Source organism: Lonchura striata, chromosome 2 (genome assembly GCF_046129695.1).
Source record: "Lonchura striata isolate bLonStr1 chromosome 2, bLonStr1.mat, whole genome shotgun sequence".
Taxonomy (NCBI): Eukaryota; Metazoa; Chordata; class Aves; order Passeriformes; family Estrildidae; genus Lonchura; species Lonchura striata.
This window is the reverse complement of record NC_134604.1, coordinates 31,833,638-31,849,171: the sequence shown is the minus strand read 5'-3', so window position 1 is coordinate 31,849,171 and position 15,534 is coordinate 31,833,638. Positions and strand designations below refer to the sequence as shown.

Sequence of the window (15,534 nt, the reverse complement as noted above, 5' to 3'; positions counted from 1 at the left end):
GCTTTCAGACCACATGCTCACTCACTGATAATGTGCTGTATTTTTTCGACCACCTATGTTCTATGTAAGTGCTGTTCTGAGGCTCTCAGTCCTTACTGAAGCTGCTGTACACAAGCAAACTCCTCCAGATCTGCTTCTGTTGCCAAGACAAGTACATGAGAAATGCTTCTCATACTAATTGTTAAACCATTTGGCCTTTAAAAAATACAGAAAATAAAGAGAAGTGCAGAGGACACACACATTTCAAAACAGTTACTGAGGTATGTATTCACATGCTTGTGGGAGCCTGGGAATATGTAAGAGATAATTACTGAAAAGGAATGAATTCACAGACTGGTCTATGGGGAGTATTTTTTTTTCCCTGTGACTTCAAACTTCTCTCGGAGCTCACATAGTTTTAGTCAGCTGGCATGCAATGTACAACATCACCTAAGGGTTCTATGAATGTGATTTTACACCATTATGTACAACTTCCCTAAGTAAACTCTTCCTCGACTTGCCCTGGAAAAGCTGCGGGGAGAGTCTGTGAGACAGAAGGCTGCAAGCAGAGGTGAATCCTGCTCCTCCTCCTCCTCCTCCAGCCACAGAGCAGGTATGTGGAGATGCATGCAAACCTGGGAGCATGCTGGAAAGTTGATCTTTTGACTGCAGGAGAGATGGGGGCTGTGGTGACTTCGAGCTGCAGCCTTTTGAAAGTAACATGGACGAGGAAGGTGCTGTATAAATAACAAGATGCATATGCAGCTCTACATGTTCATTATCATACATGGTATAATTAAGAACATGTATCATGATTGTTTACTTCTTTGCCCTAATGGACCCATTACTTTAAAATTGATTATCCTTGTTACATTTTTATTGCAGTAACACGTGCATTATGTACTCATTGACACATTTAACAAACCACATCTTTCACATCTCTAGAGATTTTCATCTTGAATCTTGAAGTATGATGTAGATCTGAAGTGACCTTCTTAGGAGCTGGTGTGCTGAAGAGAATGAGCAATAACCTGTGGCAGAGGAACCAGTATATATTTAGCAGAATCCACAAAGCTCTTTGGCACATGCTGTTAAAGGACATGGGTTTTATCTGATTTTAATAAACAGATCCAGGAAAGTTGGACAGAATTGATGCTGTCCAGTAGAAGGGAGTAAGTACACTCTTTTTTCTTGTCCATAATGGCAGATGTCAGTGCAAAGAGGGGAAAACACACATTGCTGAAGGTAAAACTCTCCTCCAGGCAGGAGGTCACTCAGTTCAGATATTTTTCATGCATCCAGGGAAAAAGACTTGTAGTGATCCCTGGGAGGTTTGCTTTGGTCACTGATGCTTGCAGGAGCTCTCTGGTGGGGTGGCCCAGGCAGGACTGTGCCTTGGCTGGTGAACCCAACACTCAGTTTGGTCCTGACACCTGCTGTGGAGCTGGCCAAACTCTCTCAAAGGTTTGCACTGCTGTAAACTATCATGCAGAGGCCACTGCACCCCTGCCCTGGTACTAGGGCACATCAAGCAGTGTGCAGGTACCCCATCAGTTTACACAAGTGAATTGCTTCTGAAATAAAAGAGTTTCACACCCAAGGAAAAGGAAAAAAAATTCATCCCACTGCCCTTTCTGGAAGGCATTTACATTATTTCCCATTCAAGCATTAAATTGAATTTATCCTTTCCCCCAAGGGTGCATTTGGTCATCCCGCTGTGCTACAGAGACACAACTGAGCTGTTGGGAAACCAAACTATGTGTTGTCCCTACTGTGAAGGTTTCCTCCCATACAGCCTTTTCCTGTGCATCCCATTCTGCATGGACACGGAGCTTTGGGTTTGCGACTAGCTCGGTGCCCCTGATTCACTCCATCCCCTGGGAATCTGCAAGCCGACAGCTGTGGGACAGGCACGGATGACTTCAGAGACAAGCACGTGTCTGCAAAGCCTGCAGAGGGGATCTTTTTGTGGAATTTACTGACTGCTTCATGTGTCAATACGAGAGGAGCGTAATTACCAGCTGAGAAACTGCAGAAAATAAGCCAAGACTGAATGGACGAAATGGAAAATAAAGAGAAGCGCAGAGGACACACACATTTTAAAACAATTACGGAGGTATGTATTCACATGCTTGTGGGAGCCTGGGAATACATAAGAGATCGTGACTGCAAAGGAATGAATTCACAGACTGGTCTATGGGGAGTATTTTTTTTCCCTGTGACTTCAAACTTCTCTCGGAGCTCACAGAGTTTTAGTCAGCTGGCATGCGATAGAGGTACGGCTTCCCTAAGTAAACTCTTCCTCGACTTGCCCTGGAAAAGCTGCTGGGAGAGTCTGTGAGACAGAAGACTGCAAGCAGAGGTGAATCCTGCTCCTCCTCCTCCTCCTCCAGCCACAGAGCAGGTATGTGGAGATGCATGCAAACCTGGGAGCATGCTGGAAAGTTGATCTTTTGACTGCAGGAGAGATGGGGGCTGTGGTGACTTAGAGCTGCAGCCTTTTGAAAGTAACACGGACGAGGAAGGTGCTGTATAAATAAAATGTACTGTGTTTATGGATAGGCTGAGGAACTGGCTAAACACACTGTGTAGATGGCTCTATCCACACAGCTGTATATTTAACCCATCAGGGACTTGCACTGCAGAGAATCCCTTATGTTAAGGAGACACCGACTAGTTTACAACAATGCAATTGTCATATACCAGGTTATTATTCTCGGTGCTTACAGTAGTGAAAGATGGGGACATGTCTGGGTGATTTTTCTTTCTTTACAGGACTTTAGTCTGTTTGTGGAATTGCTGCATTATAAGTGCTCTGAACCTGGAGTGCTGCAGAGATCAGCCTTGTACACTGATTAAATTGCCACTCACCCAGCTCCCCGACCCTGAATCTTAGCACAGCCTCGGGCAAATCTCAGAGCCCCCGGGTACAATGGGCAAAAGGCTGCTTGGCTCCTCTGCTCTTCTATCAGCACTGTCATTGAGCTCTCCCTGTTGGAGCACGAGGTGTGAGTGAGATGGCAGCATTACTGTGCTACTCTTAAGATCCTGACAGCCTGAATGTCACCTTGGGTGAACAATGACTTAGGACTGAGAGGGTTTTGCTGCATCTGGATTGTTACCACAGGAAATAACACTTAGACAATATTTGGAACTGATAAAGTTTTAGGAAATCCTTATTTATCTAAAAGTCACAGGTACATTTATAAAGCCAAACCCTGGTGTATTTTGATAAAAGTATTTTTTATGAAAGTGCAGATATGCTTCCTTAAATAGAATCAAAAGTTAGGTTTTCCATAACAGCAGAAATTTGTTTGTGGGGTTTTTTTTAAACTAAGATGCAATAATTTCAACTTTAAAATCAATTAATTACTCTAAAATGCTGAAATCCTTTAATTTTCTGTGATAGAAATTCACAACAAGCAATCTCGTTTTAAAGCAGATATTTCCATTTCAGTGATTGTATCAGTGCTTTACCTTTTACTAATACAATGATGGATGGATTCAAAGGAGGTGGTATTAGTATCATGCAACCAGATCTATCAGAAGTAACTATCCTCACCTCATTTTTCCTCCTGTTGGATCACATAAATTAAATAGATCTTTTCGCAGATACTGATTCCACTTTGAAGAAAAACAAATTGCTGAATTAAAAGCTTGTTTTTCTCTTTTTCCTACACTAAAATAATATGAGAAATTATTATGTTTTAGCTTCTGAATTTGAGTTTTCCTGAGAATTTGTTTTCCAGGGAGATAGTTTGTTTTCATGATCACATAGTTTAATCTGCAAATCACTTTCTGCTGATAAAAGTGTTTTCATTTGCCCATCTCCTACTGTCCCTTCACCCAGCCCCTCGCTCAGCAAGTCTCCAGCCTGGTGAATTTCATGCAATTGTAATTTTATTTTCTTTTTTTTTTTCCTGTAAAGAGGAGCAGGAAAAAAGAAAAGGTGAATAAAATATGGAATCTGGCTAAACCCCATGTATCCAATTGCTTGAAAATATTAATTTCTGGTGGGGAAGTTCTGTTGGCTAATCACCTGACACAGGTGCAAGTAGAGAGAGGACAGAGTGAGAAATGAGGATGACAATAGCTTCAAAAGACAGGAGGAAAGCCATGCTGGGGTTAGAGGAGATGTAGGAGTCCTTATTTTGGTATGCAGACTTGACTTGGCTGTGATTTTAATGAAGCAAAGTTCTGAGCAGCAGAATCAGTGCATGCCCTTCCCTCCTGGTCTGGCATTTGTTTCTGTCCAGGCCCTTCTTCACAGTTCACCTGGCACAACTGTTTGGTCACTTGGTAAAACAGCTTGAGGAACTGAGCTGGGTTTTTAAAAAGCTCAACCAACAAATTCTTTGCTATTTTTATCCCTGCAAATCCAAACTTCCCGAAGTGCTCTGAACATCCGTGTGTAGAAAATGCGAAGCTGCAGTCATCCTGTTGCTCTTCATTACAGGCATGATATTAGTAGTCTGTCTCTAAATTAAATCAAAATATCCTATTTTAAAAAATATATCTTTTTTCTGATTGAGGCCTCAAATGTTTGAGGTTTGTCTTGCAAAAGTGTCTGTGCATTGCAAGTGCTATTGCACACTGCTGACAGAGCAAACTCTAAACACAGAGCATCTGAAAGGAATTTAAACCTCTGGACACCACAGAAGTCCCCAGCTTCAACAGAAGTTCCCTGCTCACCCCAAGGGGGTTGCAGACCGAGAGCCTGAGTCCAGGAAGCATGCCAAAATCAGCACTGCAGCCAGCTCCAGACTAGGGAAGCTCAAAACACGATGTGCTTGAGGAAAGGTGGTCAAAACGAGTCCCAGTCAAGGGAAACCTGTCTGGGGTTGTGATAATCTCACAGATGGACTGTCCTCTTGAGAGTTTAACATGGATTTTTCTATCCATTGCACCTAATCACGCCCTCCCCCATTGTCTTTGCATAGCATTTTCATGGCTAGACCAGCAACTTGGTCTGCAGGAAGGTGTCCCTAACCACGGCAGAGGGGTTGGAGCCAGAGGATCTTTAAGGGTCCTTCCAACCCAAACTATTCTGTGATTTATGCCTCTCATTTCAGAGCGCATTGCAAAGCCAATTAGATGTTAAGAGCCCAGATCTTTGGCATATTATTTCAACCATGGGTAAATTGCATTGCAACCATTCAGGCTTGTGGCTCTGGGAGAGAGCAATGGGAAAACCTGTGCAAAGGTGGGTTTTCCAGCAGCAGTACTTAGCTAGCAGCAGGAAGGGAGGAGACCAGCAATTAGACAACTGCTTCAGCCCTAGAGGGCAGCACAAAGTAATAAATACAAACCTGAACTCACAAGCCATCTGAAATCATCTCCTGTGTGACAGAAGAATGTCTGTCAGGGTGGTATCCTGTTGAGGCTAATACCCTCAGCTTAATTTGTTGGATCTAAACATAAACCATTTCCATTTGAGAGTTCTTTCTATGTGATGCCAGACACACTGCCCAGCTTGAGCATCTGAACTTCATTGGGTGGCCTGGATGTCATCTAGGAATCACACAAACCCATTAAATGCCTTCCATCTTCCTTTTCCCACCAGGCTCAAAGGAATGCAAAGCTATACAGGTAGGTCATAAGTGTAGTGGGCTCAGAGATGGCTTCATTTATTACACTGCTTGTGTCCATCTCCATATTAGATGGTAATCTGGTGCCAGCTTTCACATGTGTTGACCTCTGTGTTCTGTTTGAAATCTAATCATAATTACTTTTACCTTCAGAACCATGAAACTGAACATCATCTTCTGGCTGGCCGTGGTGAACACAGGAACCTTTAACTACCATCCCATAGAGGGGACACCCTGTGAAATGGTAAGGAGGGATTCCTGCTCAGACCCTTTGGGATGTGCAGTGAGGCTGGGACACCCATTACAGGCACTGTGCAAACAGCCATAGTCTCAGAAAAGGGAAATCCTCCAGGACCAGACTTTCTGCGGTGGCAGAGGTGGGATTTGCAGTTAGGGGATGGGTAGCAGGCACTTCTCAGGCTATGTCCTTTTTGTAGTGACAGCACATAAGAGGGGTGGAGGAGGGGTGAGGTGGGAGGTCATTATCTTTGTTTTTTGGGGGTTTTTTTGTTTTTTTTTTCTAAAGGTAGCTGGTTAAAAGAAATTTGACCTGATTTCTCTAAGACTTTAAAGGGGTTCTGGGACTGAGACAGAGAAAAGACTTAGACCTAAAATCAACTCCTTTCTATCAGGCCTAAATTCTTTGTGCTTTATATAAAGAATCTTCTGTGAAATACTTCTATACCAGCCCTTTTGTAATAGCAGGGAGACTGACCTCCTCTGCCCTGACACAGCATTGCTGCCAAGGAAGTTGCACCTGACTTCTGCTGGAGGAAAAAGAAGTGACAAAGCCTCTTACTTCAGTACAAAATTTTCTCCTTGGATTTTTGCAAGCACCTGGTACAATATTATAAATGTTATTCAGACCTGACCTTTCTCCCTTCCCTATCAAAGTATTTCTGACTGTTACAGGCTTTTAAAAATGCCTATTTTTTTCCTGAATATTGAATCTGCTTAGCACAAATCTTCAAGAATTTCCAAAATAGGAAAAAAACCGTTTTTACTAGCTGTACACAACTCCCTTATGGGACTTATTGCATTCCTGCCCACCTGCTGTGTTCCTGCACTTCCTGAATTCCAAAGAAATTAAAACCCAGTTTATATAGAATAATCTTGGGAAGGAGACTGAGTAGCTCAGTTCATTGGCTGGAGAGGGAGGTCTGATGAAGTTTGGGTCCCATGTATCACAGAAAAGTGAAGGCTGGGCAAGACACACAATAACCCAAGCAGGTTTGTCCCATTCCAGTTTTTGGATGGGTCATAGACCCATCTGACTGCAGAAAAGTAAACATGTTCTTGTTTCCAGCATTCCACCATAAACTCATTTCATCAAGCCAATGACCCAAGGCTCTAAGCAGTTAACTGAGATAAATTTAGCTCTGACAGAAAGCTGCAGTCCAAGGCTGGGATGCTCATCCCAAAGAAATGAACAGCTCAACACTGCAGATGTCAATGCTGATCATCTTACTTTGCTGGATGTTTACTCTGACAAAAGATGTGTGTAAATACAAACACCGTTTAAAGAAAGAAGGAGTGACTGGATAAAGTGCTGGGTTCATTGAAGTCCTGAATTCCTATTTTTTATCACAGCCTCACTGTTTCACAAGGCAATTTCCCTGTGGTGACACCTTTAGGACAGCAAGAGCTCAGAATTTAATACTTTCATCCCAAGTCTCCTGGAAAAGGTATGAGTCAGAAACTTGTGCCCATCTCTGACTCACCACTAGTACCCTTGTCATTGAACAAGAACCCTAGAAGGGGTTTTAGGAAGTAAATAATCCCTACCAGACCCTTGACACAGGTGTGACTCCACTGATTACTAAGTTGTGGCATATCTACTTGTTTGCAAAAAAAGGTACAGCTTAAATGTCAGGAGATTCTTCCTAACTCATGTTGCCTTCCAAGGTCAGGCAAGGCTTCAAGTAGATCATGTTCTACCTCCCAAAGTAAGATGTTTCTACTAATTCATGTTTGCTGGCAAAGGATAAGCTTTGAAACAATTTACAGAAGGGAAGGGATTTTAGGAGTTTCTGCCTTACCTTGGACTGAGGTGGTGCAAGAACATGTGCAAGACCAGTTATCACAGGTCAGCTGATGCGGGGTACTTGGGCAAACTGCTGAGGTTTGATTCTGTAGCTGAGACTCCACCTGGGCAGCTCTTCTGGGAATGGCCATGGACACCACACAAGTGCAGGTCAGAGCCGAGTGCCTGCAGCCCAAATTCTTTGGTTCAGATGTTCATGAGTTGAGAAAGGAGAACAGAAGTGGAGGCTTGGATCCAGCTGGTTTTTTTGTAGGGCTCTTACAAACGTGGATGGCAGCTTCTTCTCAGTGCTGAGCAGTGAAGAACCGAAACAAGAAACCAAATGATGCTTAGCTTTTGAGATCTTGGATCATTTTTTTACTAGAACACAAGTGAGACCAGATACTGAAGGGACCAAATGCTCCTCATCCTGCAGTACTTCTTGACAATGGACTTGAAATAAACTGATGGCAACACTGGCAAAAAAGATGAAGTCAGAACATGAGACTGGCAAAATCATCTTTTCCAGTCTCAGGCTGCAAACCCTCTGGCCTAAGAGGTGAGAGGAGGGGTGATATACCAAAGAGATGCTCCATCCCACTGAAATGTGCTTTATATTTTCTTTTTATCCCTGATGAGGGTGAAATTCATGAAGTTTGAGCCTCAGGGGAGTGAAGGTGCAGAAAATAAGTGATACGGCGAGGATCAAAATAGTGAAAAGAATGATAATGTTAAAAGAAATATGAGAGGGGAAGTATTATAGGAGCAAAGGGCAGGCAATAGGAAGTATAGATTTTACCCTTTTATCCCTGGGACAGTTCTATGGATGCAGATTAAAGGCCAAATCCTGAGAGATACATGGTGATCTGGGACTGACCTCTCAACCACTGAGTTCAGTGAAAAACGGCTGGCTGGCATTGACAGGAGTTGGATCAGAACTTTGCCAAGATACTTTCTCCCAGAAGGAGTGAAGGGGGCTCTACGCTTGTTGAGATTTGGCTCAAAGTGTCTGAAGAAACCTGGCATGTGCCTTAGGCTGCAAAGTACCTGCTGCTTTTTCACTCTGGATTTTTTTATCCTTCTGGCTTCTGCCTCTTCCATAAACCAATTAAAAAAAGCTTCCTTCTCATGCCTTAGAGCTAAGCCCAAATCTAGGCATATTTTAGCTCAAAATGAGCAATTCTACAATGGCTTTGCAAAAAAGAAGTAATGTCAGGGAGATGCCAGAAAATTACCTTTTTTTCTCCCTAATATTTTTAGCTGGGGGAGATTTAAGTGAATTGAAGGGGAGTGGAAATGGTTTCAGATTTTTGTAATCAATTTATTTGGAATCTTTGGGAAAGATATATTATAAAAAGGACTGTGGAGCAATCTGACTGTATCTAGAGATTGGATGAGCACTTACATTTCTCAGAAACTTTTTTGTGTGGTCTCCAAAATTTAGATTATGGAAAAGAATTTCACAAAAGACTGACTAGTGCCACACTTCTCCAAAGCAGATGTGCTACTTCATTCACCTCAAAGTTCACATGAAACAGATAGGTTTTAATTATTTTACTTTAGATGTTTCTTTAATATCTGAAAAGCTTTGTGTCATGGAATCTGGATCCTGCTTCTCCACAAAAATTAAGATTCAACACATTTTTTTTTGTTTCTTTCTTTCCTTTCTGAACTTTCTACAAATGCTACATGACCCAGACATCCAAATACATTCATGACAAGAGTTTTCCTCAGTAAATTAAATGCTGTTTAAGCCTTTCACTTTCCACTTCCTCAAACTGCTGTATGTTCTCCTTATTAATAAAATATAGCTTTATATTTATGCAAGGATCCTCATGTTCATATTCCTAATCTTCCTTATGAACAGACACTCCAAATTTGGCCTGGACACAGACTCAATCCTAGCTGCAATTAAACAGACTTGCTTCTGGAAGATGGATTTGATTTTGTCATTTGTCTTTTTTTTTTTTTCTCTATCTGCTGCTGAGAATTGGCCTGAAAAAGTATGACCCTCACTGCACCTCACAACTTTTTTCTCTCTCAAGTGCTGGCTTTAACAGAATTTGTCTTTCCCACGTTGTGTCATGTGTGTTTTGTCAGAGCACTTTCACAAGGCTTCCTCCTCATGCAAGAAGGAGGGAACTGTTACCTTAGTAAAAGGATAAACATGGATAGTTAAAGCAGGAACAGTTTGGAGGTTTACATCAGAATTCAATCATTGAATGACCCCTTTTGGATAAAGGTGCATTACTAAACTAAGCCATGGACAAAGGAAAACATGATCCAATATCAGAGGGTGTGAGTATGAAGGAGAGGCAGGTTTTGTGATGTAGGATCCTTATATGTTTTTCCACCTCCTTGCTTTGGGACCCACACTGTCAACAGCCTGAAGCTTTTTCAAGTACAGCTTACTCTTGCAAGTTGAGTTCAAAAAATCTAATATAGAGATGAAAGTGAGAAAATTAAACATCAGAAGAAAAATTAAGAAATGGTGCTTGATTGCAATGGAAAAGGGGCAGAACGCCTTCACTTGGGACTACTAAAAAGAGTCAAGAAAGGTAGAAAGGAGAAAGGTACAAAAAGGAAAGAATTCAGTAGGTATCAAACACAGATAAAACTCTATTGTTGAAGGTCAGTGATGCCTTTAAAATTAAAAGAGCGTTGTGAGCTGCAGAGAGGTGTCAGGATTGTTGCTCTTGCTGTCTGACTGCTCAGATTAAGTGGTGGGATCAATGTTTCAGGAGGAGGTTCTGCCTGGATCTTGAATGTTATTTTCCTTATATATATCATGCAAAAAATATTTTTAATTTGTCATGTGCCAACTCCTTTTCTTTCCTTTTCTGGCAGGCAAATTCACAGGCATTTTGCCACAACAAAGACCTCCACCAAATCCCTCACGAGCTCCATCCGAATGTAAAGAAAATAGATCTGTCTGGAAACCTGATTCAAAGCATCCCTGAAATACCATTATCATTTTACACTTCCCTCCAGTATCTGGATTTAAGCTTCAACCAGATAAACTTCATCACGTCTGGAGTGTTTGCACACATGACAAGTTTGCTGGAAATAAATTTAGCCAATAATAATTTACATGAGCTTACTCAGAATGGGACAGAGGGGATTGGACTTTTGCCCAAGGTGGAAATAATGGACTTGTCCCACAACAATCTCTACAGTGGGATGGCTGAGTATTTCATTAATCAAGCTCCAACACTGCAGTATCTTTCCTTGGCAGACAACAGTATTGTAATGATATCACACAAGATGTTTCGGGGCTCTCCTGGTCTTGTGGAGATAGATCTTCAGAGAAATATCATCATGGAAATAGAAGAAGGTGCTTTTGACACTCTAGCAAACCTTTCCAAACTGAACCTCTCCACAAATTCAATTACTTGCATCTCTGATTTCAACCTCAGGCAGTTGGAGATACTTGACCTTAGCAGGAATAGCATTGAAATGTTCAGCATCACAAAGTCAAACGAGGAATATAGTTTAAGACGTCTGGATCTTAGTGAAAACAAATTGCTTCACTTCCCAGCCTTGCCTCAGGTAAATAAACTGGTAACTCTGAATTTATCAAATAATTTAATCCAGCTCACTGCTGAATCCCCTTATAATAAAATGGACTACATGGATAATGAATGGATAGATGCTTCTTTTCATCTTCTTGATCAGAAACAAAGTAAAAATACAAGTTCTCTTTATTTATCCCAGCTTGTATATTTAGACTTAAGTTATAATAAAATAAAATCCATTCCAGATGGGTTCTTTGAGCCAATGTTGTCCCTTCACACCCTTAATCTCAGCAAAAACTGTCTTGAGGCATTTGCTATAAATGATGATAGTGCATTGGTCTCCCTAACTGTCCTTGACTTGAGCTACAATGCTTTGCAGAACCTTCTCCTCGATGCTGGTGCTTTGCCAAATTTGAGGGAGTTTCATATTCAAAACAACAACCTTCAGACCCTTCAATTCGACATATTTTCCAGTCTTCCTAGTCTCAGACTTCTTAACCTTCGGAGCAATAACATCAGCCTGTGCCACATGTACTCAGGATTAGCTAAGCAAAGACTTGCTGGAGAGGAAAATGGCTGTGTATCGTTTGTCAATTCTCCTGCTCTCCAGTATTTGTACCTAGCAGACAACATGCTGAGCATCCTACCAGCACGCACCTTCTACAAGACTCCACTGCTTGTCTTGGATCTCTCCATGAACCCTGGACTGAAAATAGAACTTAAAGCACTAGCAGGACTGGAAAAGTCTCTGGAATACTTGCATTTACATGGCAATAGACTGATAGATTTAAATATTGACTTGCCTTGTTTTAGTCACCTTAAACATTTAAACCTCTCTGAAAATCAGCTGAACTGGCTTCCTAAGTGGAGTAGTGACTCTCCACTGGAAGTTCTAGACCTACGGAACAATAGGTTCAGTACCTTACAGGACAGCAATATTTTAGCATTAGAAAATTCACTTAAAAACTTGTATCTCTCTGGGAACCCACTCAACTGCTGTGGAAACATCTGGCTTTCGTCAATGATCCAGAACAAAAATGTCCAGATCCCAAACGTGGAGCACTTAATGTGCCAGTACATTCGGAGCTTTGGGTATTGGGAAGAAATGCACATTGAGAACATTAGACCAGAAGACTGTGAAAAAGAGGATCTGAAGAAAATCAACATCATCATTATATTAACCTCTGTACTAGTTTTATCTGTGATCGTCATTGGTGTGGGTTCATTTTTTTGCTTCCGAAGGCAAAACTTTAGCCACCAGTTTAAAGCATAGGAGCACAAAACACCCTGAAAACTGAAGAAATCAGGTGCTATCCTGACACTGTGTAGAAATGAAGGATAAAATTTTCATCTTTGAGTTTCAACTGTGGATTTTACCATGGTTTTGAAGTGTTCCTGAACTGCACCACTGTAGTGGTCCGGGCTGCAGGAACCAGAAGGAGAATTTGCTCTGTTTTGCACTTGCTTCATTCACATGCAGATCTACTTAAAAGATTACACAGTGTTAGAAGAAGCCATTGTAAAGTTCTGCTGTTGTTTTGAGGGATGTGTAATGTAAACCGGCTTGAAAGAAAAAGACCTGTAAGGTCTTGAGACCTGTAAGGTCTTTTCACTGAGCTCAGATGATGCCATCAGCCAACTAAGAAATCCCTTCACAAAGTTATGCACCTCCACAGAATGTTTCAGTTTGGTCTGAGCTTTGCTTTTACTGAGTTAGTTAGCTCCTAGCCCTTCTTAAACAGAAATCATACAAAGATGTGCCAGAGTGGGTCAAAACACCATCTTCAGTCAGAGAAGTTGGTTGCAAATTCCCCTCGAGTTCCAAAACAATGAGAATTTAGCTAAAAAAAACCCAAACCAAACCCAAATGGAAATTATAAGTAGTATCCATTGTGCTCCTGCCTACCATTTAGACAGCTGACAATGGAAACCAATGACCATGTGGTAGGAGCCTCTTTGGTTGTCTCATTGTTTTTGTTAGGATTTTGCTCCAGTCACTGGGGCAAGACATGAGAGCTAGATGAGGTCAATTAGTTCTGGCACTCAGTAGCCACGAGGGATTTAAAAGAAATCTCAAGCATGCTGATATGTTACCCAGATCTGCTCAGAAGGTCACAGATCCATGGTTTAACTAAAAGAGAAGAAATTTGTCTCTCGTGTGCAATACATATTTAACTGGGTATAATGTGAAGAAATTAATCTCTGAGGTGAATATTTTGCAAAAGAAAAATCTTGGAGAATGAATTTCAATCAGCTGGAATTGGAGTGAAATGCTTACCTTTCTAAGGAAAACTGTGGGAAATTCATGGCATACAGCTGCATTTCAATATAAAAGAATAATATATCTGTTTGCAAAGGTCATGGAAGGTTAGACTGCAAGAATATACCATTGTGAAATGATACACAGGGAACCTAGTCCTGTGCCATTATTCAGATCAGATGTTCACTGTGTCATCCTAAAAAGATATAGCCAAGAGGATGGACTGTAAGCAAAGTCAGGTAGATCCTCATTCTGTGGTGGGTTGAACACAGCTAACATGCTATGTTGCTAAAAGTCAACACTGACATGTATTTTGTTCCCTACCCTGACAGAAAATTCACCCTTTTGAAGTGAAGAAAAGCTCACCAACAGTGGGAGCTTGACCTGCTAATGGGGTGCAATGGCTTCAAAAGTAACTATATCAGGTCTTCTGTTAATGCCACAAACAGTACATTAAGGCATATAACAGAAATAGAGGTCAAACCAAAACCTCTCCAGGTAAATAACTCAGAGTCCAATTGCTGTTTCATTTCTGTTTCTTCAAGCTAGTGAATATAAAAATTAACACACTACAAAAGGGTGTATATTTCTATTTTTAAAGCAGCTATGTAAGAAAGTGACTGGTGGATTTCACTGTGGAATTTTGTATAATAAAAACATAGTTGAATTTTTAAAAAAACACAGGGTTGTGAATATATTAAATCACAAGTTTGAAATGCTCTACAGATGAAAGGAAAAGCCTTCCTATTTTTCCTATGGTGCTCAGACTCAATCTTTGACATTTACCTTCTGGTCTTGAAGAAGGGGCAGCTGTTCCATGTCTTAGAGTGCAAGCACTGGAGACCAGGAAGATCTACTGAAGATGTAGGCAAAAATTTGGAATAGGTTTTTGAGAGAACTTGTGAATAAGCCACCCCTGGAAGTGTCCAAGGCCAGGCTGGATGGTGCTTTGATCAACCTAGTCTAGTGGAAGGTGTCCCTGACCATGGCAATGTGATTGGAACTAGCTAGTCTTTCAAGTCCGTTCCAACCCAAACCATTCTGTGATTCCATGATTCTACAAATTTGCACAAACCCTCAGCAGCAATGGGACCTGATCTAACATCTACAAAAGCCCATACTTGAGCCCATCATCGGGTCAAGCCTTTATTCAAGTAGGGAAATAAAGTCTAGTCTTTAGTCTCTAGTCTAGTATCTTGCACAAGCAGCAATCCCAGGAAAGAGCTGGAAGTCTGATATTGAAGTTGCTGAGCTTTTCCTTTGGTGTGAAGACAAGCTGAGCTGTGTGCCCAGACACAGTTGAATCTGCCACACACTGAGTTTATGGCTTTTGTGTCAAGCAGGACAACCTCCTTCTCAGAGCCAGTATTAACTTGACTAGCACAGCTGGAATTAAACCTGATGACAGAGTCAAACCCGATTAATAGTTTTCACACAGCTTTTGTTTGGGTCTCCCAAAAGGAAGTGCTTGTTATTACTAAACATCTGGGCTTAATTAGATTTCCATTGACTTCCCCAGGAGCAAAAACAGTTTTCTCAAGAATAAGCCTCGGGAATAAAATGCAGCATGGCTTGTTTGGATTTTTCTGTTAGCAGTATAATCAACCAAGAAGCGACATGACTCTGCTTCAGCCAATTCTATTATTCTGGATGGGGTGAGGAGCAAGATGGGGGGAAAAAATATTAATAAAATAGCAGAGAGGAAAAACAGGGAGAAATGTGAGCCCTGCATGATATTATGCATCAAAATAGGGGCTATGTAGCTGACAGCCCCAGCTCTTGCCTCTCCTGACTGTTACTATGTCTTCAAGAAGTCCAAATTTCAAATGATGATCCTGCATCAAATGGAGCTGACTGGTGGGAATATGTGTAATGTGTGAATAATGTCTACGTTATGCATGTACATGTTGTGCACACATGTACAAAGACACAGACACATAAGGCTAGTTTAAGAAATAGATCATTTTGGTATTAGCTTTGCTTGACCTAAATTAAAACAGCCTGTGCTAAACGATCATCTGTAATAACAGCCTGTGGTGCTGCTGCTTGTGAACTCCTATTTCAAGCCTGTCCATGTGAAACATTTTGATCGAGATTTTCAAAAGTGGTCACTGATTCATTTCAGATGCTTACATTTGCAGCCTTTGTCTTGCCAATCCTAAAACAAGT

General features: G+C 41.3%; 1 protein-coding gene across 3 annotated transcripts; it reads left to right on the top strand.

Annotated features, from left to right (window-relative positions):
- Positions 1 to 521: 521 nt before the first annotated feature.
- LRRC32 (leucine rich repeat containing 32) lies at positions 522 to 12,508 on the top strand. Of its 3 annotated transcripts, XM_077790861.1 has the most exons (4): positions 533 to 592; positions 1,676 to 2,383; positions 5,721 to 5,811; positions 10,438 to 12,508. In XM_077790861.1, the coding sequence occupies exons 3-4, from the start codon at positions 5,725 to 5,727 to the stop codon at positions 12,376 to 12,378; spliced, it is 2,028 nt and encodes a 675-aa protein (XP_077646987.1). In that variant the 5' UTR covers positions 533 to 592; positions 1,676 to 2,383; positions 5,721 to 5,724; the 3' UTR covers positions 12,379 to 12,508. The 3 variants fall into 3 exon arrangements, with proteins under 3 accessions (XP_021389654.2, XP_077646987.1, XP_031363756.2); XM_021533979.2 differs by lacking the exon at positions 1,676 to 2,383 and having other exon boundaries at positions 522 to 592; XM_031507896.2 differs by lacking the exons at positions 533 to 592; positions 1,676 to 2,383; positions 5,721 to 5,811 and adding an exon at positions 8,065 to 8,149.
- The last annotated feature ends 3,026 nt before the right edge of the window (positions 12,509 to 15,534 follow it).

Excerpts from the sequence above, each read along its gene's own strand:
- LRRC32 (XM_021533979.2), top strand. The coding sequence starts at position 5,725 with ATGAAACTGAACATCATCTTCTGGCTGGCCGTGGTGAACACAGGAACC. Across the intron at positions 5,812-10,437 it reads AGGGGACACCCTGTGAAATG|GCAAATTCACAGGCATTTTG; the intron begins GTAAGGAGGGAT and ends CTTTTCTGGCAG.